General features: G+C 36.6%; 1 protein-coding gene across 1 annotated transcript in view; it reads left to right on the top strand.

Annotated features, from left to right (window-relative positions):
- Nucleotides 1-27553, top strand: part of ACVR1C (activin A receptor type 1C) — a 53319-nt gene that overhangs the window by 13576 nt on the left and 12190 nt on the right. The window contains exons 2-8 of the mRNA XM_072418176.1: nucleotides 7797-8027; nucleotides 19696-19935; nucleotides 20902-21132; nucleotides 21439-21606; nucleotides 22247-22403; nucleotides 24922-25046; nucleotides 25757-25887. Of these exons, the coding sequence (XP_072274277.1) occupies nucleotides 7797-8027; nucleotides 19696-19935; nucleotides 20902-21132; nucleotides 21439-21606; nucleotides 22247-22403; nucleotides 24922-25046; nucleotides 25757-25887 (1283 nt within the window). The remainder of the gene's footprint in view (nucleotides 1-7796; nucleotides 8028-19695; nucleotides 19936-20901; nucleotides 21133-21438; nucleotides 21607-22246; nucleotides 22404-24921; nucleotides 25047-25756; nucleotides 25888-27553) is intronic.

The following is a 27553-nucleotide window of genomic DNA, read 5'->3' as shown; positions in this document are numbered from 1 at the left end:
AATGCTCCTGTGCTGACAACACTACTTCAAAATCTTTCTTCTGGTGTCACGGGCACCCAAAGAAGGAGTACACCTCCTGTAACAAAAAGAGAGGATTTTTGGACTGCTAGTTTAGGTAAACAAAAAGGACATTTTATTTTTGATATGGAAGGCCAGCTATCAGCTAGAGGACAAGGGATAGGGGAAACCTGGAAACCAGCTTTTAAAAAAGAAGTAAAAAACTAACTAGATGACATTCAGTTTAATAAAAACTTGTGTATCATATACAGTATGTATGCAGTATATAATAAATGCTGGTTTCAAATTTGCACTTTGCACCCACTTCCTGCCTATGTACGCATGCTGTGGTCTTATCAGTGCATTGAAAAAATGGTGAAAATGTTTTCTTCTGCCTAAGCAGATAGGTGACTTCATCTCAGCCTTGACAAAGTAACTTCCTTTTACTGTAGAGCAGAACTAAAGTGTTTGCTTTCAATATTTGGGATCAGACAGGACCATTGATGCCCCTTCTGTAACATGGATTCTTACGTGCCTGATCACTGTCCTCTTTTCTCTCTGTTAGAATTTACTAAACTGCGTATGTGCATCACTTAGCGTAGATACTACTCGGCACATCTGGGTTTCCCCGGGAGTGCCGGGACTGAATGAACTCCCGATCACCTGTATGGAAGTTACGTCATCAGGCAGGTAAGGTTATTTTATTGCAGGGACATCATCCATCCCTTCTGCAATAAATGACCTGTCTGAATATAGTGTTTTAATTTTTGGGTTTAGTTCCACTATTTAATTATACATTTTTTTGAAAAAAGCTATTGCTATATATTGTAACATGTGAGGAATTCATGGAGATCACTCTAAGGCTTTATTCAGGATGACTATTTCTGCTGACAGACACACCTACTACAACAGGTAAAACTTTGCTGAAATGTCATGTGGAATTATAAGGTATGGTGCAGTTAGTGTGACACCTTTAAAGACAATACATTTCAGTACATTTTCTGACTCTTGGTGGGTGTGGTAGAGTATTAAGAGCTCAACTAGTTGTTTTTTTACTCTGCCTGTCAAAAAGTGTTAATGCTGATGTATGCGTTTAGTTTTTACTATTAGCTGTCAAATGCTCTACAGTGGAAAGAAAAATATTAATAGTGATATCATACCAAAAATAGTAGAACATTTGGTAGAGATACCAAAAATACCAAAAGGGAGATATCAAAAGTGAAGCTTTTGACTAAAGAAACCCATGAAATGACAGCGGTTATTTTATAAGCTGTCCTAGAGAAACAGTGGATAGGAGTAAAGGTTCTGTGAATTTTGAAGTGGGCCTGTCAGTAGGTTTACAGTTCGGCATAAATAAATTCCTGACCAGTTACAATACATAGGAATGGTATCATTCATCAAATAAGCTGTGTATTTGTTTAATATTAAGCAGCCCTTATTTCCATTTGGGTCAAGACTCAACGTTTCTTAAGTGTTCTGCCCAGAAGTGTTTCTAAGCTGGGTTGGAAGAAGCTGCAGGCAAGTGGAGGCCCCTGTATTGTGATCCAAATTTGTGGACCACCCAAAAAACAGCCAGGTGGTTACTGAAAAAAGCTTGGTGGTATGCCCAGATAAAAGGGGCCGGGGAGAACACTGCATAAGGCTCCTCAATGCTGGCTTCCATCTCCTTTCTTTGCTTGGATGCCAGCACAGGATGATATTATTACACATCTCCTCATCCTAAGGAAGCTGCACAAAAACCATAAAATCCACCAATGTCTCAATATCATGTGTGCTATCTTATTTAATTACACTTTTTATGATAAAGTAGCTTTTCTAGTGACTGTGTGACCCAAATATGACGCTATATATTAGAACAGTGGAACAGAAACACATTACTATGTACATTTTATTTAAATAGATCTTTTATTTTATTAAGAGTTATTTAAATCTTATATGAGATCAAAAACCTAAACAATTCCACATGTCAGACATAAATCAACAGGGGGAACAAGGGAAGGAGTAAAAGTAATTTGACGAAAAAGGGAATGGGGGGAATAGAAGGGGAAAAACAACGTCCCCGTTTCTACACAGCTTTCATATTGAGTAATTATTAGTGTCAGTTTAAGGCTTATGGTATGTTAACAAGAATATTTATATGGTTTTATTTTCTGCTGATTTTCTATAGAAGTGACACTTCTATATGCCTGATTCCATTGTTTTCATATATAAGCCCCTATAAGCTATATACTCAGATGTATCTGTTCATCAGTAATGAATTTGGATTGGTTTTATTTGTATTTTTTTCTTAAATTCTGGCAGCTTTAATCCTTGCTGTGATCCTTTCACATATTCTGCAGGTCTTGACAAAGTGAAATTAAATTGCACTTTGGGATTATGGACAGAAGCTTGAACATGTATATATTACATACTTTTACTACGATGATTGAAATGAATTTACCTCGTTTCTGTGGCTATAAAGTAGTACATATATTAAATCACTGATGTGGTATTGTTCCAGCAAAGAGCTTACACTATGTAGTTATTGATGTATTTGTGTCAGAATAAAGTCTTACCAAAGGAAGGGCAGATTTATGATGCTTTATACAGTGCTGTCATTGTCCACAATGAGTATTGCATTCTCACAACCCAATACAGCCAATCAAATTCACATTTTCAGTTTTCTGTAATGCATTGGAAGCACAAAAGCACAAAAGGAGGAATCAATGGATGCAGTAAATTACAAGATGCCCTATCTATATACCTGTTCTGACTCTTCTTCACTTTTAAAGAGTATTGTAAACTTTTATAGTATATGTATCTCTAAAGTTTATGTAAACCCAAGAACTACAATTTTATTTGGGTTTTAGCATAATTCAAAAGCAAGTAACATAGATACTCAAGTATAAACCAGAGTTTATTTTTTCATATCCCCCCCTCCTTAAATGCTATTAGAAATTATATTTTGATTTATATATAGGTGACACCTAAGGCATATCCTGAAACTGTATTTGTCACTGGATTGACAGATCAGAGCAGTCAAATGTAAGCTGTTTGTATCAAACTTTACATGAGAGCAAAGATCCATCCACTGGTGCACCAACCATGCACAAAAAAAAACCCGTAAAAAAAGAAAGGAGAGGGGGGCGGATATAAAGGGTGATCCCATGTTTTTTTTTCCTTTTAATTAAAATGTTTTATTGACATTCCTTTTATTGCTATACCTATTGATTGCTCTTTTTATTGTTAGCAATGACAATGTATTTTTGCTGTAGGTTTTTACTGGAGTCAAAGTATTTGTTTTTTGTTTTTTTTAGGTGAAAGTAGATTCCTGGGTTTATATTTTGATTGGTGATCTTTATATCATATTTTTAAATATTTTTTTGAATCTGTTGTGTCAGTTTGTGATTTAGGGTGACAATCCTCTGTCTGCTGCTTTCTCTCCTTCTCACAATAATATTCAGACATGCAATGCACATTCAGAAGATTAGCAGCATTAAGATGCAAAAAGTAGAAAAGTTGAAAAAAAAAGTATTTTAGCATAAAAAAGTAGCAATGTAAAGTCATTAAATTAGGATTTTTATAGTGATCCTATAATGGTGCTACTGCAAAATACATTAATCCATAACTTAATCTTCTTAATACTTTATTACACAGATGCATCACGACAGGGACCCTTTATAAATATCACAGATCCTGCTATAATTTATCCTTTTCAAAACTTTATATCACCATAGTTCTGGACTTTGCAAACTTGCACAGTAAACAACAACAGTTGGTATTGCAGTTACATTAACTTCCACAACTGCTTTGACAGGCAGTGTAATAACAGAGCAATACCGTCAGCCTTGTATGAAAAAGCATTAGCTTTGAAGGAGATAAACACATTTCTGCAGGAAAATTAGCCATTGAAGTCTGACAGCCTACCATAATTATATTTAACTTGCAGATCTAATAGCTAGCCTTCACATGGTGAAATTTGCAGGCATTTTATTGCTGAATAATCTAACGTGCAAGATTACTTCATACAATAATCTCTTCTGCTAATTACTGCGCATGAAAAAGGCTCAGGATTTGTATTCCCATTGTTCATCATAACTTCAATTTCCATTCCGCTGTGGCAAAAATGTAGCCTGACAACAAGCCTGAAAAACTGTTTTTCGGGGGCAGCATATGTATATTTTGGGTTATTTAAGGTGCATATGCAAACCGTTTCTTGTAGATTTAGATTGTCATGTTTTTTTCTTGCTGTGTCCAGGAGATGTTCTGTTACATCCTCTCTGTGGGTCACACAGAAAACTTATTTAGAAAAGGAAAATCCCATCTTAGAACAGAGGTCACTAGAGCAGGTGCCCCATCGTAATTTTTTTTTATCATGTTATATATATAACATTTTTGAGTTCCTAAACTATTAGGATGCTTTCTTTAGAGATAATGGATAAAACTTCGGAAACTCTGTCTTTACTATTTTTTGAGTTTTTTCTGACAATCACAGTCAGTAAGGGAAAGACTTATGTTTTATAAGGGCACTCCACTCTCTTGTCATATGATTAGTTGATTTGCAGCCTCTTCTGATTTTTTTTTGTGCGGGTGAAGCACGGTGCTTTGACCACTGAACCTACAGGCATTACACATGATCATTTCTCTCTGTCTCCAGTGTAAGAACTGGAGTGTCTGGCACAAAACCTTGACTTTAACCCTATTGAACACCTTTGAAGTAAATTGGAATGTCAGTTATGAGCAGGTCTTTTCATTCAACATCAGTGGCCAACCAGACATCACAAATGCTCTTATAGACACAGTGGTCTTGATTTAATAAAGCTCTCCAAGACTGGAGAGGATAGACTTTCGTCAGTGAAGCTGGGTGATCCAGGTAACCTTAAATTGATTTCATAAAAGTCATTTGCTATATATATGTTTTCAATCCTGGACCAGATCAATTCCAGGTTTGCTGGATCAACTAGCTTCACTGATGAAAGTGTATCCAGCCTTGGAGAGCTTTAATGAATCAGGCTCAATCTTGTGGATGGCTGTCCTAGTGTTGAGCAAAGGGGTGCCAACCCTGTTAGATATCCAATGTTTTTAGAATGAGATATGCAACAAGAATGTGATTGCCAGGTATCCACAAGCCTTTTTTCCATTGGAATAATTAAGCACCTTCACATGCTAGAAAATTAATTGATTGTTGATTAGAACAAAAGATTACTGATATATACAATATTATGACTTGACAATGGTGATTGTTTACAATGATATTCAGTTGCAACAAACAACTCATTCTCACTGATTAGTTATGTTGATTATCTATCATCCACTACCACAGCCTTTCTCAACTTTTTTTACTCCAAAGGAAAACAAAAAATAATTTCCAGGCCTCAGGGAACCCCTTAAACCAATGCATTGGGTGCCAGTGGGAAAAATGCCCCTTACTTTGGTGGTCAGTTGGAAGAATTTACAGTGGAGTGCCACAAACAGAAAAAATTATCTCTGGTGTCTGACTCTTGCTGTGCTAGATCACCCAGGTTCTCTGATGACAGTCTATTCTCTTCAGTGTTAGAGAGTTATAATAAATCAGTCCCACAATGTTTATTAGTAACTCACAGCAACCAAGTAAAATTACATTTTACTGTTTTGATAGCAAGCTACAATTTAATTTGTTGTTTTAGGTTGGCACACTTTGTGAATCTTGTCCGTGCCTTGCATAGTGTAAAAAGTTCAGTTGACGCGTTTCTGTGAAGGTGATATAAAGTTTGCTTTTCAGTGTATGAAAACTTATTGTTCTTTGGTTCACTCCCAATAATCCTGTTGGCTACTCCCAAACTTCTGTTGTCTGTCTTCCCAAGGTGTAATAAACCTGACAAGTCTGGGGCATGTTGGGTTCAGGTTCTTGTTTCTCCGGCCATATCCTCTTTCCAAGGGGATTGAAGCCCCTTGACCTTTAGGAAAGCTATCCTTTACTGCTGAAAACATGTATAGCATATACAGATATACGGCCATCTTTTCTGGGTCATCCCATGGTTCAGGATTTCTAAGGTAAATATTATAACAAAGAAAAAGGAAGTTGGAGTAAACAAACTGTTGACTGGAGCCACCAGCAAGCCATAAGATGCCTTCCCACCCTCCCTCCCTATTCCCTTTTCCCACTTTCTATTTCTTTTATAGGTTGTCACAACTTTATTGTCATTTTTGTATCTCACTAGCTGACGTTAGTTAAGTTTTAAAGGCAGCAGAGGTAGCACTCTGGCCTTTTAAGTGCTGGGTCCCAGGTTGGAACCTCTGCCCGGACACTAGCTGCATGAAGTTTGCAGGTTCCTGTGTTTGCTGGGGTTTCCTCTCACATTCCAAAAACACACCATTGTGGTAATGACACATGACTATGGTAGGGATATTAGATTTTAAGCTCCTGTAGGACAGCTAGTAACATGACTATGGACTTTGTACAGGGCAGTGTAATATGTTGGCCCTATATAAATACTGATTATAAGCCCCATGAGATGGTTGGGTGGTTGAAGGCCTTTCTGAAACTCACGGTGAAGACAAATCTTTTGACACAACAGATTAGGGTAAATGTAACTAGCTGGGATATCTTGGGTTTTACAAGATAATACCAAATACAGTTCAAAATCTTTTGACATGTTTATGATATATTGATATAAAGTGATATATTAAGTGCCCAAATTTATGGTTATTTGTTTAAGAAAATGTTTGGTTTGAGAATATTTTTGCTTAAATTAATAAAGCAGTGGCCTCTATTCACAAAATATATTATCATATGGTCTGTTTTGTAAAAGGGGGCAGGGACATCATGGATGGTTGGCGAGTATAGATAAGAAGACCTCAAGTTATCAGCAGTCATATTGAGACAGTTAGTGCAGCTCATAGTTATCAGTTCAAGTGTATGTATAGCCAAAGCTTCTTTTTTTGTTTTGGATAGAGTAGGGAAGGTTAAATTCCTTTTGAAGTTAAAGAAATCTCCAAAAGTGAGGGCAAACTCCATATCAGTTGCCCCAGGAACAGATGTCCCCCATTCGAATCTAACCATTCCAACTCAACATTCTAACTGTTCTTCAACATTCTAAAAGTTTTTCTAAAAGATAAACATTTTGAATATAGATATGCTTTACTTTATTTAAGATTTATATAGTAACATAAAGAAATTTTTAGCACTTATCTGAGTGGCTTTTTCATTTTTTGTTAGTTTAGAAGCATACTGCAAACTTGTTATCCATGGGAGCATCTCAGTGCCCTTATTTAATATACTCTAGCTATTCTGTTATGAAATGTGGCTCGGCAAGGGTGGATTTCAATAATGAGGTGAAACAAGTTCAGTATTACTAAACAAGTCTTGTTGAATGGAACTAGCTACCCATGTAATGGATAAATAAAAACCTTTACCAGTATTGATTAGAAAGGTTTCTTGCCTGATTATTCCCCTGATGTTCTCTCTCCTTTCTCCTACTCCATAAACAAAGTTGCTTGATCAATTTAAGGGTTATGCTTAAGCTTGCATCTCATCAAAAAGATTTTTAAGAGTTTTAGAGTTTTAAGGACTGTCATAGTGACCAGTCAAGGTGCACCTTTGTTTGCAAGGAGGTTTTTGGAAATGTGTGAAAAGTAGCATAAACAATAAATAATAAATAAATAAATAAATAAATAATAAATAATATGCAATTGTGCATGGACTGGATGGAGTTGTGCAGGGATACAAATGTAATTGTAGTTTTTAACCTGCACTGGACATAAAGAGGCAACACTATGGTTAAAATTAGTAAAACATAAGGGTAGATAAGTGTATTTACACTTTCAATTTTTTTTTGTAGGTCTGAAATGTGTATGTCTGCTGTGCGAAACCACCAACTACACCTGCCAGACAGAAGGGGCCTGTTGGACATCGGTGATGCTTACCAATGGCAAAGAAGAAGTGACCAAGTCTTGTATTACTCTTCTGCAGCTAAAGGCTCAGGTGTACTGTCATGGCTCAAACAACATTAGTAGGAGTGAGTGCTGCCACACTGACTTCTGTAATAATGTTACACTCCGATTACCTCCAGGTAAGTCAACTTCCATCAGAAAGGCCAAAATACCTGTAAAAAAGGTTTCTGTGTATTGTGGCAAATAACAGGCATATAGTGGGAGGGTGGATAGACTACATGGAAGTGCAGTGGTCAAGAGTAAAACTAATGTACAGCACAGCATAGACACTGTAGGGGAAAGAGTATGTAATGTATTGAGTGCAGGGGTCAGGAGTGTGTAATGCAGTGTGGAATCAGAAGAGCTAAATGCACAGATTGCAGAGGTCAGGAATAAAAGGAACATACAGAGCACTGGGCTCAGGATGAAAAGTATTATATATATTATATATATATATATACAGAGTTCAGGGGTCAGAAATATAAGTAATGTACAGCTTAGAAAACAAAGTGCAAAGGTCAGTGGTATATAATGTACATTCAAACTGCAACTTCTAACATGTCAAACAGCTCCATAGTCTCTGCAGTCCTTCATCTCCACATAACATATTCAGTTTCCTACAGAATGGATGATACATTTCCCCAGTCTCTTCTCCATCAGTCATTAAACTGCAGCATTGCAACTTTGTAGCAAGTGATAAGGAGAGAGCTTTCAGCAGGGCCTGATTTGTGCCATCATGTTTCGGGAAAAAGATGCTGACCCTATATGATGTCTGAACAAAGATGGCTCTATTCATTTAATAGGAAAAACAAATGAAAACATTGTCACTAGGAAAAAGGTAATCTCTGAATGTTAATAAATACCTGTGAGATACACTTAGACACTACATGAAAAACATATCTGATGCTAGGTGCACTTTAATCCCTGGAAGAGTTTTTCCTTGAGTCAGCCAACATTTTACGATAGGATAGATAATTCTAATTCCATAATAAATACTTTCTCAGCTTGTAGTAAAAATCAACAAATGGAAACAAGCACCCTCAGAACTAGAGTTCCCCCAGAACTCATCCATCATATACCCAAACATGGTAGCTTTGCATTAACTAAGCTTGCAAATTTTGCCTGTAGACTTCCTATAAGCAAAAGCTGTCAAAAGGATAGTTGGCCCCCTAGGAAGCTAAAGCTATTTTAATGGCATATACAGGTATGAGCCTACCATGCCTAATCCAAATTCCCGAGCGATCAGTGACGTAGTTGCACTTCATTATAACCTTCTTCAATAACTGTGTGATGTGTCCTATTTAATGTACAGCACTGCATAATATGTTGGCGCTATATAAATACTGTTTATTATTATTATTAATAATAATAATAATAATAATAATAATAATATGCAAGGGGCACTGCAGAATGACAGGTGTGCAGAAGGATTTTTGATTCATAGAATAGTAATTTACACAATTTTAAGAAGGAATAAACTTCCAACTATACATAACTTTCAGGGACGCCACTGAAGTTCAGCTTTAAATCTTTATTTTTCTTTGGCACTATCCTCTTGTTAGAAGTCAGTGGCCAGATACCTCATTCCTCTGTGTTTTGTATAAACGGCATTAGGCCTTTTACCCTACTGACTTGCTGAAATGTTAATTCCCACAGCAGTGTCAGAGTTGACTTATTGTTTGTTTTGTTGCACAAGAGGCAAGATTTCGGTAAAAGTGAAAAGTGAGGCTGTCTGAGGGCTGCAGCTGCCCAGCACACTGCTGAGCGATCTATCATTAGGCCCAACAAATACTAAGTAAGCATCTTGACTGCTGCCCAATTATGACTTGTTATTTGTTGGGGTGAAAGGGCATTAAAAAAGGGAAGTGTATAACAACAATGTTACAATGTTTATACTTAGAAATATCTTTGCAGAAAAAACAACTTATTCTTTTACTTAAAATTATTATCCAGTATTTATAAAGCGCCAACATATTACACTTTACAAAGTCCATAGTCATGTCACTAACTGTCCCTCAAAGGGGCTCACAATCTAATGACTCTACCATAGTCATGGTAACTGCATGTTTTTGGAATGTGGGAGGAAACCAGATTACAAAACCCATGCAATCACAGGGAGAACACACAAACTCTATGCATTTAGTCCCCTCGCCGAGATTCGAACCTGGGACCTAGCACTGCAAAGGTGCTAACCTCAGAGCCACTGTGCCTCCCAAAGCGCCAATTCCAAACTTATTCATAGTTTACCAGTAAAATATTGCTTAATGCATGTCAATATGTTTAAATGGCAAAGATGCAATCATCGCCACACATATTTTTCCTCCAGGTGTAAACCCAGTCAGAACCTTTATACTACTTGCTAATGTCAGTTTCTCTCCTACCCCACTTATCCTAATAGATCTCAAAATCCCATATAAACAAGCCCTATATAGAATTTGAATATACTGCAAGAACACTGTAACAAACCGGAAAATGCCCCTACACCAATTCTTCTGATATAACAGGTACATATTCCAAGTGCATTGGGATGCCATTCAAAATGTGCATGTGTTACCATACATTATAAAGCCAGCACTGGGTTTGCACCTTTATGATTTTCCCTGATTCATAATTCCATTAAAATAAATATCAAGTCATTGAAATACATGTTAACGGGCAGTAAGACATGTTAATGCATGTCATGGTGTGTTAAGGTTTAGGTAATAGTGAGCATACATGGGCATATGTACAATGTAACATCAGGCTAAAAAAACCACACCAAAATGCAAAGATGTGAATTGGACATTGCAGCACACAATTGTGAAATAGCACATAAAGCACATAAAAAACAATGGCACATGTTATAATTATTAACCAGTATTTATATAGCACCAACATATTACGCAGCGCTTTACAAAGTCCGTAGTCATGTCACTAGCTGTCCCTCAGAGGGGCTCACAATCTGTCCCTACCTCAGTCATATGTCATTACCATAGTATAAGGTGAATTTGGGGGGAAGGTATTTAACCTAAATGCATGATTTTGGGATGTGAGAGGAAACCAGAGTACCCAGGGGAAACCCACACAAACAAAGGGAAAACATAAACTCCTTGCAGATAGCGTCCTGGCAGAGATTCACACCTGGGACCTAACACTGCAAAGGTGAGAGTGCTAACCACTGAACTGAGCTGGTAAAAAGGCCTTTAACCCCGCATATGCCTATTTAGTTTACAGTGTGTCACTTTTCCAAGTTTTACAACTAACCTGGAATTATGGGTTTAACTCGGTTTAATGTTTTATAGCTTTGATTAGTGTTTTTATTGCTTCATTGTATTACATTTATGAAGCACGTCTTTTTAATATAAAATTTGAGCCAGCCCAGTATTTACATTCTATCACAAATCTAAAAAAGTTTTATTCTTTGTTTATGGAAATAAGTTAAGCCATGCAAATCCTTGGGTTTTAAAAGTCCAGTGGCCAAATGTGCAAACAAGTTTATGTTAAGTAGTTTTTAAACTATCCATCCTCATTCGATTTAGTGAGACTTTCCAACCATCACTTTTTTTTATATACATGAAATATTTTTATTGATTTGTTACAATTCTACAGTCTGAGAAAAATGTACTATGTATGTGAAAATCAATAAATAATAAATACCTTTTCTGGGATGTTTCTGGGTTTCTCCGAGTTCAGCTTCCTGTTATCTAAATGAATGAAATGAAAGTTTTTTTTACTTCCTGAAAATTCCTTTATCTTTGCGGTGTTATTTGTGTGCCAAATAGAAATTTGGAGGTCTTCTGCTTTGAGTGAAAAAACCCTGCACTGAAATCTGTAAAAGCAATATCGGAGTATATGGGTAATAGGGAAAACTTTTCTTCATTGTGATATCTTTGCAAATGTTTGAACTATTTATTCCAGCAGCCCTTGGAGTTTACTAGCCATGTGGATATGAAAAGACATGTGGCAAACCTAAGAACAATAACAAACTGCCCTAATATATGTAATTGTCCAACTATCAGGCAAAGAATTCAAAGCTGAAATTCAGGCAAAGGGGTTGAAGGTTCTCCAAGACTGGAGAAAATAAACTATCATGGGTGAACCTGGATGATCCATAAAACCTGGAATGGATGTGGTCCAGGACTGAAAACATAGCAAGTGATTGGAAATTGGTAATTTTAAGAAATTCATTCAAAGTTTGCTGGATTACCCAGTTTCTTCCATGATAGTTTATCACATTGCTCCCTTCCATCCTCTTTTTTCAAAATAAGTAGATTTCGTAAATGACATAACTGGTGGCTTTGTAGTCCATTTTGATACCTTATGCCTCCTGGTGGAGATGATGAGGGTTGCATGGCACTTCCTGCACCTGTAGACCCATTCATGCAGATTGATGCTGCCTTGGAATGAATGGCACACCAGGCCTCCAATAGGTTATAGGGTGGGCCATAGACTATGCTGGGATGGCAAGGATAGAGTTTACTGTTGATTCCAGCATAGGAAAGGACAGAAGACACACTTTTACTGGGTGGAAAATGGGGAAAACTGGAGTTCTACTTTAATTAGTTGGATGGCTAGAATATGCCAGTGCTTTTGTTGCATCCACCAGTCGGCGATGCGTCCAATTTAACTTTGTATGTGCAGTGGGGGATCATAGACCAGACTTAAAATGAACTGGAAGCAACAATGCACAATTTGGTCCACTGGATGAAAAGGGAAAATGGGCAGTCCCAGGACTATGTTTTGGCTTTTTTGCTGGTATTTAGATGGAAATTTTAATTGGTGGGTTTTCATTCATGCTCTAACTTTAGCTTCAGGTTTCCCCATATTAAGTAAATCAAAATGTCCTTCAAAACGATTTTATTTGTTTCCACTTTCCATAAGACATTCAAGGCCAGGCTGGCAGAAGTCATGTAAACTTTCTAGAGGCTTCTGCTGCCAAGTAAGCCAGTTTAAACTTGTAGGAGATGGTTTTATCTGATGATGAGACAAATAGAAGATATCTAGGGAATTGTTGTGAAATACTCTGTGTGGACAACAACTTTATAGGTATATATGTAAAATGTAAGTGATTGCACAATATAGAAAATAGACACAACTTTTTGCAAGAATTTATTTTAAAGGCAAAATAAAGCAGTGGGTGTTAAAAAACACAAAACATTTATATTTCTGTGATTTTCAAGACAGTTAGTAAGTAGGTTATGGGAGGACCTAACCTGCTACTTTCAGAATAAAATACTAGTTCTTTACCTTTAACCCTTCTATGGCTTTTTATCATGACTTGAATGGTAAACCTTTATGTTTTTCTATTAGACCACATAGATGCCATGGGAGAGTTGCTATTCTTTCTTCTGGCAAATTTTATCAATAGCCAAGTTCTAATCTACTTTTACCCTGCTCACTCCGATAAAACCAGTGGATACATGCTTTTAAAGCCCTATACTGGCCCATTCTCACCATGGTACAGGCAGGGAAGCTTGGGGGCTATAATACTTTCTGCTTCTAGATGTCATTAGTAATCCCTTGCCCATTCCATGTAACAAAAAAAGCCCAAGGCCATGCGCAAAGCAGCGGCAGGGTTAGTTTATTCCTCGTGTGTGCCAAGATGGAATGCTGGCACCAGCATGAAATCAACAAGGGAATGGACAAAGAGAAAAAACGGCTTTAAAGTGGGATAATTACATGCAATAGGTGGGTCCCCAAGAGTAGAGCTCAGGTAAATATGCCAAGTCCCTAATTAGAATACTATGGGGTAAAGAACCAGAAAGTTCAAAGAAAATAGTATTGTCCTTCCAAAAGTCCTACATTCTTTAAACCTTCTGGTTCTTCACCCCATTGTACTTGCAAGAAAATGGGAAAAGTCCCACTTTAAAGAGAATTTGTTACATATAAAGTAAGATCACAATTCTGCACACTAAAATGTTGGCAACACTTACTTTTTAAATTAATTTCACTGCTAAGTAATTAGTAGTGGAAGATTAGGGATTGATATTTTAAATCTGAAAGCTAATATACTTGTAGAAAACATGATGTAATAATTAAAGCAGATCTAATTGTAAATAAATGACTTTTCATTTACTAAAACACTGCTATCTTAAGCATCTGCCAGTTTTTTATTTCAAGGTATATTTTTTTAAAATACTTTTTCACCTTTTTTGAAATCTCAGTACTGCTGATCTCTTGCAGACTTTTTGTAGGTACCTAAAAACCTGAGGCTAATTGTCATTGGGTAAAGCCAGTGGAAATTTCCAGTTGATAAATATGAGATGACATGGGGGCATTGCTGGGGTGAAATTTGGAAGTACCATGTGTCCTTATTATTTTTAGGAGCAAGGTTTTCTGATGACAATGGTGGAACATGCAAGCACTTTGAGAGTTTGAAAGACCACCTATAGTATAACCACACAAGGCAGGGTGGCAACTCATGGTAGCTATTGGAGGACATTTTAGTGATTTGGTTTACATCTACATTGGGCTGGTCAAACACGTTAAACAGTCTCCCTTAACCCTATGCTACTCTTATTTTTTGCAATCTTTTTATTAGGAGATTACAAATAAAAGGATACAGAAATATTATTGTGTAACAAAGACAAAGCAATAAAGTCATAGAAAAACAACATAGAAAATACTACTAATTTCCTTAGGTATTTAGTCCAGTATATTGATATTTCTCACTGATATGGATTTTGTTTACCTTATTGTAATTCAGCAGAGGAATTCCCAGCTCCATGCTATGTCTCATATAAAGAAAGGCTGATATTACAAACGGATACATTTGGTGGATCTGCATTATCACAGCCTATAGATTCAAACATTCCATAGAAGTTTGTATCTGACTGGTGATGGCACAGATTGTAGAAGCAGAACCACCCACCCTACATGTGAGGAGCAGATTACAGAGATTGTAGATTAAGGTGAATTAAATGGCCTTTCTAATTTAAGCGCAGCAAGTGAGTCTCAGGCTAAAATTAGCGATGAACTAAATTCACTTGCTGCCTGGATTTGGTAATTCCTATGAACATTAGCTGATGATGATGTAGGAAAAAATGTATAAAAGTGTGTGTGAAGCTTCAGAAAACTATTGACGTTGCAGCAAAATCAATGCAGCAAAAAAGGTAATTGGTGTCACCTAAACTGACCTGAGAGGCACAAATCGCACAAGGAACCCCTATAACCTCTAGAGGAATCCTACAATTCCACAGATCCCTGGTTGAGAAACCCGCAGTCACTATAACATAAAATATGCATACAAAGAAAGCTCAAAGATAAACTCTGGACATTCATAGCGTGAATGGCAGTATGCAGGGTGTGCATTAATATGTTCATTCACCCCTGCCTGATGCATTGCTGATGATTGTTTAGTACTTCAAACTTTTTTTCCCTTAGTCCCGAAAAGTCAGTATATTTAAAATTACATAAAGCTGAGATGGCAGAGCAGGGAGAAATGTTTTCCAGCATAAATGTGATTTCCTGTCCTGTTACATCTGTGTCACATAACGCGGGAACTTTTGCACACATTGTGAGTGGTATTTGTGACTATTTCACATACAATGTGTATATTGTTGTTTTTTCATACTGAAGTATTACATATAGCTCAGAGTACACATATCCGTGACCTTCAGATCTAGGACTGAGTGATAACAAATGATGAAACCCGTATTGGGAAATCGTAACCCTTTATAGAAACACTTTGCCATATTCAGCATGCATTAGTTGAAATGTGAGTTCAACTATTTTGTTATATTATATAGTGTTGAATTTAATACATTTGAATATTATATTATTTTAAATAGTGTTCAGAGGGCTGTTTTATTTACACCATATCAGCTAATTATATTTTAGCATGTTGAAGTGGTTACAATGATAAGAGCCGAATGCTGATTGCTGTGGGTAATTGCACATCACTGTTTTGTAATATTTAAAGTCAGCAGGCTGAAATTTCAAAAAAACAGTAAAAAATTTAACAAAACCAATCACAGATCAGTCATGTTGTCTATTTTGTGTCTTCTCTGAATATCCCAGACTTTAAATCCTAATCTAGTTTTTACACTGATATGTACAAATATCAGATAATTCTACTGAACATAATTGGTCTTTTTAGTGTTAGAAGAAAATCTGACGTGTGTTGAGTTCCTCAATGACGCTCATCAATCTGGAATGTTGGATTGAGGAACAATTGATCTGGAATAACCACTGTGCATTGCTATGGAGGAGAGCATAGCAGGATGCTGCTTGCTTGTCCTCTCCTCTTCCCTCTCCATAGAACAGAACAGCACTGTGTGTACAGGGCTTGTTCATTTTGTCCCTGGAAATAATCACTGGAGATCTGAGCTCTGTAGGAGGCTTAAAACTTAACCTAACCCCTAAATAATCTCTTAACATATTAGCTTTGTGTACACAGGCATTTGTTTGCTTTTCATTGTAATACAAATTAATGAGAATACAAAAGCAACTCAGAAGCAGTTTAAAAGCATCTCAAACCAAAGTCAGTTATTCTCCTTTACACAGACTCCTAACGCCTTCTGAAAATTAATCTGTAGCCTAATCTTAAAACGTAACACTGGTCTACCCTTTAATGACAACCTAAATGTAAACTTTATATTGTTGCAGCTTTAGCTATTATGATGCAATAGCAGCATTTAAACAAACTTGTGGCCACAATACAATAACCCATGAAATACCCTTTTTAAAATGGGGGAACCCTTGAAAAAACTTAGTGAATCTCCTGCTACAATTGCTAAATCCACAGCTCACAGTATATTAGTGTGGTGGTCAGTAGGAAGAATGCCTTTTTGCATTGCTGGCCATTGGGAAGAATGTCACCCCTACAGATAGCAAAAAAGGTAATTGGTGTCACCTAAACTGACTTGAGAGGCACAAAGCTCAAGGAACCCCTACAACCTCTAGAGGAGTCCTATGATTCCACAGATCCCTGGTTGAGAAACCCAAAGTCTCATTCCTGTGTATGCAGTCACCATAACATAAAATACATCAAAAGTACAAAAGGGTGGTAAATGGCTCTAGTGTATGGGCAGACCCTGATGCTTAGGTCCAGCAATCTGCTTTTTTTTATTATATTCTGGGAAAGCCCCATGTGCAGAAGGAGCAGCCCGAAGCCTTCTGGGATACATGACGTAGGTATCCCAGGAGGCTCCAGGTTTTTCAATCAGTCTTTACTGCCGTGGCGGTAAAGACAGAAGGGGTCCTCCCTGAAAAAAGTATTTTAGCAACTATTTTATTTAATATTAATAATGTCAGGTCCCCTTTAAGCCAACCTGAAATACTGAAACTTTTTTGCAGTGCCCTTAAAATATATAAATAAATTAAATTATTTTTTTCCAGGAAAAAAATACAGGGCTACCATTTTCTAATTTTTCTTTGTTACTACTTACCTGGCTATTTTTGGCTTTGGTGCTTTGGGCCATTATCCTGGGACAAGCAGCAATGGGTCAGTACAGGTTTCCTTGAATAATTTTGATGTGCATTGGAATATAGACAACATTGATATGGAATACAATAGTGCAGGTCGGGACCCCTTTTTACTCCAAAAATGCAGCATCAATTGCAAAGTTTTCATGTACAAATATAAGGTTTTGCAAATAAGTACATGTGTTACCACTTATATTACTTGTCTAAAGCATATCATATTTTGTGTTGTAGAGCTTGAGGCCCCAAAATTAGGTAAACCCCAGCTGCTGATACAAAAAGTATATGATCAGAAAAACGCAAAGCAAGATGATAAGTCTGTGTTTTCGTCTTTTAGAACTGTAACACTTGTTGTTTGTTCTCAGCTAATTCACTTGCAAACAAGAATAACTTAGATATTTTTCTAGCTCTCTTTAATTCCTTAGTGCAATTGCATATCAGTAAAAGAAGAACTTGTGTGCTGATTACAACTCACCTGTCACTGGGCACTAACCTGGTTTAGCCAATAGGGGGTACTCTTGTTCAAGGATGAAAACATTGCTGACTACTTTCATATTGAGTTCCAGTGTTTTGTTTCATGTTACTTATACATACCGGTAATGCTCAGTTTCAGCTGTGAGCCTGCTGAATTTTGCTGAGTTAGCATATCTCTTATATCCTGTGCATTATGTTTTACTTTGATTTTAAAACCTCGTATAGGTAGAAAGTGTATATTTTTCTTCAATGTAACAGCCATGTTTTCCTTTGAATGTAGGTTCATTTTTTATACAGTATGACAAAAGTCCAGGAACCATTATCTGTTTTATTTAATAAAAGAGTGCAAAGTGTAGTTACTATGTACAAAGTGCTGTGATATATATATATATATATATATATATATATAGCAACTATTCATCTGCTTCAAAAGAGTGATCAATCCCTCTGTGATAAATATGTACTGTGCTTGTAATAAATCCGTAATGACCTGTCATACCCTTCACACTTTTCCATAAATTGCCTGCAGTCATATTATTCTCACTCCTGTCCTGCTTATCCTGCTCACCCTCATACCATGCACACGCCTTTCCGGCACATACTACCTGCTATCATTTCATATGCAATCTTCTTTCAGACATATTACTCATTGTCATACCCTTCACACTTCTGTCCTGCATATACTATTCTCTGTGATATGCTTCATACGACCCACTTGCATATATTATCCTCTGTTATACCCTTGACACTCCTTTCCTGCACATTGCCTACTGTCATACCCTCTACATTCCTCTCCTGCACATTTTGCCCACTGTCATACCCTCCACACTCCTCTCCTGCACATATTGCCCACTGTCATACCCTCCACACTCCTCTCCTGCACATATTGCCCATGCCCACTGTCATACCCTCCACACTCCTCTCCTGTACATACTCCACACTGTCATATTTATTGCACTTCTATACAGCACATACTACCCTCTGGCATATATTCTGCACTCTTCTTCATATACAGCCCAGTAACCTCTACACTTGCTGTCCAGTGTCATACCCTCCAAATTCACAATCTGACATGTTTTCCCCTGTAATATCCTCTTTACTCAAAGTACAGGGAATGCTTCTGTTGCATCAGTAATAAACAAGATAAACAAGTAAATCAGTATAAAGTAAAATCTTCATTTACCTACCAGTTGGAGACAGTGAGTCATCATAAACAAAACAAAAAAAAAAACAACAACTTTACCACAAACAAATTATTGGCAAATAATAATTTAATAATAAAATAATAATAAAACAATAATAATAAACAAATAATAATAAAATAATAAAAAAAAAACAACATTGAATTGAATTTAGGTTTTGTATTTATTAGCACTATTGAAACAAATTTGAATGTGATTAGTATAAATAACTACATATGACTCAGCCTCATGTAGTCCCCTGTAGAGCTACACTCAAACTTGGAGAAAAGGGAAATAATTAAGTGTCTATGAAGTGTCCTGCATGCTCATGTTATAACAAGGGAACGCATGGCTTCATCAGAATTTTGTTGTCCTCCCACTGTCCAATCATAGACAGGGGTGGAGAGGCGACCTCTCTGATTTGCCTAATTGCATTAAGAAAAGTCTCCAGGCTGTGTGGCCGAAGTGCAAAAAACTTGGTGCGCCAATGTCTAGTGCCCTGTTGTGCACTGGGGTTCTGTTTGCCAGTCAAAGTATCACTAGACACAGCAGAGAGGTAAGGGCAGCTACAAAATGTGACTGTTTTGCTAAGTGTAGTGCAAAGGATCTTTATTGGATGTACAACTTATTTTCTTCAGTTCATTTTACTTGTGCAGTAACTGGTTAGGGTACTTGTCTGGACTGTTATACATAGGCCTGAAGTTGAACTCTAACAAGTAACTTTTGTGTCTCTTCATTTTCATTCCTCCAGCATCGCCAAGTACCTCCCACTTTGGCCATGTGGAGCTGACAGTAATTGTCACCATTCCAATATGTGTCCTGTCATTGGCCATAATCCTCACGGCCTACACCTGTCAGAGGAGGTATGGTACCTACAGAAGGACAAGGCGCCAATGTATTGAAGAACCCCTCACTGACTGCAACTTGGACACAGATGGTAAATGCTTGAAAGATCTTATCTATGATATGACCACATCAGGATCTGGGTCTGGTGAGTGCAATTCTTAGACTGAAATTAAGCCTCATTAAGTGCAGGTTCAGACCTGTGGTAGGAGCATGCAATCCTTTGCAGCCCCCAGAAAGCTGGCAACTATCTATCTTGTATGGGTTTCCCCCTCTGTTTCTATGTGGTCCTATGGACAGTAAATAAGTAAATCTCATCCAAACAGCAAAAATAAAAACTTTGTTTGATGGGGAATTGCTAGAACCTGCACCTGCTTGGGTTGGGAAATAAGATATCATCTTCTGCTATAGTTGAAATCAATAATTCTTCTGGGATATAATAATTTAAAACATTCCTTTATACAAACAAGTTCTGAACACCTCACTTTACCACACCAATGATATATTTGCTACCTTTACCTTTTTAGCTAGAAAGCCTTTTGGCAAAATGCGTCGGGTTGGAGTCTATATATATATATATATATATATATGGACTTTTTTCTCTTCATCTATAAAGAAGTGGGTTTGTTGAATTAATACATACAATTGAATATACATCCCAAATGTTTTTTAGTCTATTCTAATTTAAATCTGTTTTTGAATGCTGTCTAGAAGCCTTGTTTATACTCATCTTGTATAAATCTATTGCTTTTTTTATTTATCTTAGGGCCAACATAGAATTGTCAGAACAGAGGATAGTCTCACCTTTCCTTTTATCTCATTTATTCTACCCACTTTTATTTTTTATTTTATTTTGTTTTTGGTCTGATGAATTGACTCATATAAAATGTACTTTTGTTTTTACTACCAAGTATATTTTACCATCTTAAAACTTTCAGCAAATCTCTTTGCTTAGCTTTTTTGGGTTGTAGAAATAATAATCAGCCTCCAAATTGTTTGCTTTCAGAATTTTTGTTTCTAGTTGTGATGTAAACCTCTTTTTTTCTTGAGCTCCAAAATGGGTGTCACATTGAAGCTAAAAAAATTAACCTTGCCTATACTTTATTCTTTGTAGGATTGCCTCTGCTTGTCCAGAGAACCATTGCAAGAACAGTTATCATCCAAGAATTAGTTGGCAAAGGCCGTTTTGGAGAAGTCTGGCGAGGAAAATGGTGTGGAGAGGATGTCGCAGTGAAGATTTTCTCCTCTCGAGATGAGAGATCCTGGTTTCGGGAAGCAGAGATTTACCAGACAGTCATGCTAAGACATGAAAATGTTCTTGGCTTTATAGCAGCTGACAATAAAGGTAATATAGATACATTGTTATGATATATACATTGTCCCAGGCAGGTCACTCAACATGTGGCACCAGGACTGCTATCACAAACTTCTAGACCCTGTACTAAACAAACTTTTTGGGCTCCCCTATGTCTAACAGTTTTAGCATTGCAAAAGTCAGGATTTTGTGACTGGAGCTTAGTACAGAAATACAGAAAGGTTTTAGACTCCGTAACGCATGATATGTTAAAAGAAATTGGAGATAGCTTACTCCTATACTATTTTTTGTTGATATAAAGTTTGTTATGTATGAAGTTGTTTGCTTTTCCTACAGATAATGGCACATGGACTCAGCTGTGGCTGATTTCGGAATACCATGAACAAGGCTCCTTGTATGATTATCTCAACCGGACAACAGTAACCATTGGTGGAATGATGAAACTGGCACTATCTATTGTCAGTGGGCTGGCTCACCTTCATATGGAAATAGTTGGCACTAGAGGTATGTCCTCTTGTTTTATTTGCTAATGAGCAATAGCTGCTGGGCTTGTTCAATAAAGCCCAGTTAAATCCAAAACTAAACAAGGACTATTCTAATAGTAGCCAGGCTTATATGCGAGTATAAGCAATAAATATCAACAAATTGGTGGACAAAATATATTCGTCATGAGTTACATGTGCCCATGTAAGAGGGTCAGTCAGTTGTGACAGTGTGACATATGTGCAAGAAGAATAATAGATATCCTTATGGGCCCTTGTCTTCTCTTTTTTATAGCTACTGCAGTAAGGGCCGAATGGTTGTTTTGAAGCTCAGTTTTACTTATCCAAAACAGATCAAGACAAGACTATTATTATTATTAACTTGTATTTATTTAGTGCCAACATATTACACAGCACTTTACAAAGTCATAGTTGTGTAAGTAACTGTGCCTCAAAGGGGCTTAGAATCAGGACGAATTTGATTGGTTGCTGTGAGTAATGTAATAATATGTACACCAAAAAATAGGCAAATTCTGATTGGGTCACAAAACTGTTGGTACTTTATATTTAAACACTACTGCATTATTGTGCATTATTGTATTTCACAGAACTGCATTATGATCCCTGATTATGATGATGATGATCCCTGCTTTATGTTTTAGGTAAACCAGCGATTGCACATCGGGATCTCAAGTCTAAAAATATTTTAGTGAAGAAGAACGACACATGTGCCATTGCAGATTTGGGGCTGGCCGTAAAACACGATTCAGTAACTAACACCATTGACATCCCACAAAATCCACGAGTCGGGACAAAAAGGTAAGGAAGCGTTTATTTTATTGTTGGACTGTATTTTTTTCAATGGATGATAATAGTAGAATGCAATGCGAATAGTCATGGTCAGTTCAATGCAGTTTTATGCTACATTATCTGTTATGGAGTGTTGGCCATACTGGCAGTTTTTGTGGTCATTTAAAGTGTATAAAAAAAAACATTATTTTAGTTTTGGTTAGTTTTTTAGTGTTTCTTGTTGTCTGTGTACTATTGTGGAAATTTCCCATCACTTCTTTTACTTTTCTATACTTCTCTTCGCTATCCATAGACAAATCAGCCAAATGTTCCTGATTGAGGGACTGTCCCTCTTTGAAAGTAGATATTTACACATTTATTTAAAAAAAATATTTATTTAACCAAATAAAAATGTTATTTTTGCATTACATCTTTCAAATCCACCATCTAAAGTATTATATTTGTTATTTTTAAATGCTAATAAAAAAAATATTTGAGAAAAAAACAATTCTTGGTTTAATCAATCATTGTTTGCATGTTTTTTATGGCCCACAAAATATGGGTGTGGCAGGGCTATTGGATTTTGAGTGTCACTTTTGCCTATACCGTTATTTCTCAACCAGGGTTCCTCCAGAGGTTGCTAGGGGTTCATTGAGCAATGAGCAATCTGTGCTTCTCAGACCCCCAATGATCTATTTTTGGCCAGGGGTCCCGCATGTTAAAACCTAGAGAAAGGCTGGCCAATACCAAACGACCCTGGGACTGCTATTGGGACTGCTATGGGGCCCAGAAGTGTAGGAGCCCAAAGCTGATTTGCTTTATGAAGATAGAAATAGCATATATATATATATATATATATATATATATAAATATATAATAATATAAATAATATATATTATATACTGTATCTAATATAATATATGGTGCCCAGAAGTGTATATATATATATATATATTGGAAGCTGCTATAAAACTATGTGTGTTTTGTACTACTAAAAGAATTGCTTTTGAAAATGGAAATGTTACGGCCTCATTGGCACTTACAAAACCAAGATTGTGCAAGGCAACCATAACAAAGTAGTGGAGCTTTTAAAAAGTCTAAATGTGTTCCTTTGTAAATGTTATTGTGCATTTTCAGTTGATTTGAAATATGTTTCTAGCTCAGCAATGTATTTATATCCACTGCATTCAACATTTTTAGCAACACATCAGATAATGAGATAACCCCCTTAAGTTCCTGAAGCTAAATACAAACAAAACCGACACTGACGTGTTTTTCTCTAATATAATATGTTACGTGCTTGTTAGAAACATCTCTTGCCAAAACCACATCTACACCTGACTGTGTAAAAAGCAGAGCTGTTGGTGTGTTTTGCAGTTGAGGTCATGTGAGCATCTCAGCCACCCACAAAGATTCCACTGTCTGCAAAATGTTGGTTCCTCAGACTGCCAATATACTATGGGCGTCTTTTACAGAATAAACAATTTGTGATAACAATTGAACACACTTATCAATAGCTTGCCATGAAAAAAATTAATGTGTATGTATTTTAGGTATGTTATTAATTGTTTTGCCTGTAGATCAATTCTAAACCCCGCAACTCTTAACAATTTACAAAATCATATATTAGGTGTTACACAGGAACTATAAAGAACATTAAAACCTTTCTGTAGTTCCAGTCTCTCATTTTTTAAGGCTTGCCACTGTCACTGTATAGGACTGGCTAGCAATAGGTTAGTATAGGGCACCTTAGCAAACAACAGATCACCATACCAGAGAAACCTTGGTTAGCAGTAGGGTATTATACAGGACCTTTGCTCAGAACAAACCACAGTACTTTAGCTAGCATCATATTATATGTGATCTCAACTAACAGAAGGTCACAATACAGAACCTCAGCTAGTTATAGCTTTCGATAGGGCACCTTAGTTAACAGTAGATCGTAGTTAGCATCAGATTATTGTCTAGCAACATTTCACTCTACAGAGCCAAAGCTTGTACCACTTTTACTTACTATACTTACTTGTACTTACTTATATAGAATCTTATCTAGTAAAAGATCACAATGTGGGACTTTATCTACTAGATCAGTATACAGGGCTTTATCTAGTACCTGGTCACTATATGGAACCTTATTTACCAGCAGGTCACTACATAAGACCTTAGCTAGCAACAGGTTACTAAACAGGAGCTTAGCTTCTGGTCTCTGCATGGAAACAGATCTGACAACAGATCACAATGTGGGACCTTACTTTTTTTTAACAGATCACATAACGGGAGTTTATCTAGCAACTTGTCTCTATAAGGGGCCTCAGCTAGTAGCAGGAAACTGGTGATGGGTTGATCATGGGTTGAGTATCCTCTTGCTAGCATGTCATATGAAGTAGTAGCTATGGACCGAGTCATGTGGATAGAACCTTTGAATTATTGAGAGATGTAATTGCATCAGCTAACCTTAAGTCTTGCTTGTTAATGTTGCAAGGCAACCATACTTTCCAGTCTATGAAAAAGCTTGTTTCTTCTCATTGTGCTTCTCTTCCTTTATTAGGTACATGGCTCCAGAATTATTGGATGATTCCATAAACATGTATCATTTTGAGTCATTCAAATGTGCAGACATCTACTCCCTGGGCCTCGTGTACTGGGAAATCGCCCGGAGATGTTCTGTAGGCGGTAAGGGTCTATTATTTTTATTCCAAGGGGAATTGTTTTTATTATATTTATTAACTTGTTCCTGTTATTTCATGTGCAGCACATAAAAACAATTTCTGATACGGCCTTCTCTAATAAACAGACATAAAAACAAACACTTGACCTGTTAGATTAGGATGTCGCATCATTTTATTGTCCTGTTAGCTGATGGCAAATGGATGTTTCTGTTTTTTTACTATATATATATTTATGCATTGTAGCTCTTGAATCCCAGAGTAATAGGAAAATGTGTTCTCCATTAATAAAGGACTTTGGTCTAATGAATACACAACATGAGATCAGCAAATATGAAGCCAAAAACAGATAATCTGAAAAGTCCCCATTCTATTCTCTGCAACCCATTGATGTCTTCAGTCACCCAGAAAGGAATCGGGAAGCAGCAGTTTTGAAGCCTGCCATAAGCCCAACATGCAGGACCAAACCATGTGCTACCATCCGACTTTAGTTTTAGCATTTCTTTTACTTCCGAAGCTGTAGAAGAGCATGACCCCTTTCTTGTAGGTCCCATTGTGGTGTTTCAGTATATTTGCTTGGTGTATGAACACATTATATAAGACAACTATAAGACAACTATATAGGACAAGTTTACGAAGCTCTTGGTTTATGTTTTATTGAGAACATACAAAAGCAGAAACAAAATTAGTATTGTTCTGTATTTTATCTACTTGAAGGTGTTGTGGATGAATACCAATTGCCTTACTATGATATGGTGCCTTCTGATCCATCGTTGGAGGACATGAGAAAGGTTGTCTGTGAGCAGAAACTTCGACCTAACATTCCAAACCAGTGGCAAAGCTTTGAGGTATTACATTTCTGTACTCCAATATACATCTTCATGTAAAATTCTGGAATACACTTATTCAAGAGCAAAAGTTTCTACTTTCACCACCACATCTTACCACAATACTGAATATTTGCTTTGGTGGGCCTCAGGACCTTGTTGTCTTTCACTAATAATGAAAAAACAGCATTTGGGCTTTCACCATTTTCTTAAAAAACTGGATATAAATACCTTTCAGGTCTTCAGGGAACACCTTCTATAATTTCCATATCCACAACTCACTGTATATTAGTGTGGTGGTCAGTAAGAAGAGTGTGTCTTACACTGCTGGCCGTTGGGAAGAATGTCATCCTTATATATTGCAAAAAAAACCCCTAGAAACCTCTGAAGGAACCCTAGGGAATTACATAACCCTGGTTGAGAAACACTGAGTTCAGTTAACTTTGTCAGATTAATTCTAGAATAGATTTGGACACATTTGCATTATTTTAGATGTCCAAAATACAATGGTGGTAGGGTTTCCCAGTTGGCTGTGGTTCCATCTACTTTATATATGCATCTTTTTTTGCCTGATCACCCTTAGTGTACTTCCAATGACAAAGTGTCTTACCCCTCTATCTAAATTTCTCTGATATAGTTTTTAGGGTTTCAGTGCTGTTGTTATTTTATGATATTCCCAGGGTACTTATCAGTTTTTTTTTACCATTTTGTCCCCATCATTTCATTAAACAGGGATGTCAGGAGCTTGATAAGCTTTCATACAATATGCATAATATGTTTCCATTGCTTTTTGGTGCCTGGTTCTGTTACCTATAGACTTCAGCAGGACTTCTGGTTTGGAAATACAGAACCTCATTGGCTCACAGCTTTTTAAAAGTTCTGGCTAAACCACATCTGATCAAACTTTTCAGACCTATAGTGATTATTCCTGTCCTAGAGATAACTTTTCTCCATATTTCTATAGTATAGCTGTTATAGCTTACTAAAGGAACAAGAAATATGTACAACCATTGCAATTGCAGTAACAAGTCAATAGTTGTACTATATATACTCAAGTATAAACCAAGATTTTTGACCTGAACATGACAATAAAAAAAGTATCTTGGTTAATAATTGGGGTCACATGAGTATTGGTATTTACAATACTTGGTTGTCATAATGTATTTTTAGTTGGTTGTAAAGAGCCTAATTTATAAAGGGTCTCCAAGGCTGGAGAAGACACACTTTCATCAGTGAATCTGGGTGATCCAGCAAACCTTGAATGAATCTGGTCCATGATTCAAAATATTTGCTAGCTTTGAATGAATCTGTTCCAGGTTTTCTGTATCACTCAGCTTCATTGATGAAAGTGTATCTTCTCCAGATTTGGAAAGCTTTAATAAAATAGTCCCAAAGGATCAACTGCTCTTAAATGATATTTTGTGCATTATTGATGTGCTGTGTCCTCATGTAAAGTGTGTAACAAGCTCTTGCTATAGAGTTTAATAATAAAGAGTTTGTTACACATGTTACATGAATACACAGCACCGTTTACTGGTGGGGAACAATAATATAAAATAGATCATTTACGATCAACTGACCTTTCAAAACCAACTAAAAATATATTATTATAACTAAGTACAAATTACTTGAACCTGTAAAACAAAAAAGATAAACACACTGAGCCCATGTGATTTTTTTCATTTTA

Source organism: Pyxicephalus adspersus, chromosome 7 (assembly GCF_032062135.1).
Source record: "Pyxicephalus adspersus chromosome 7, UCB_Pads_2.0, whole genome shotgun sequence".
Taxonomy (NCBI): Eukaryota; Metazoa; Chordata; class Amphibia; order Anura; family Pyxicephalidae; genus Pyxicephalus; species Pyxicephalus adspersus.
Note: the sequence above shows the minus strand (reverse complement) of the source record. Positions and strands in the feature narration are given on the sequence as shown.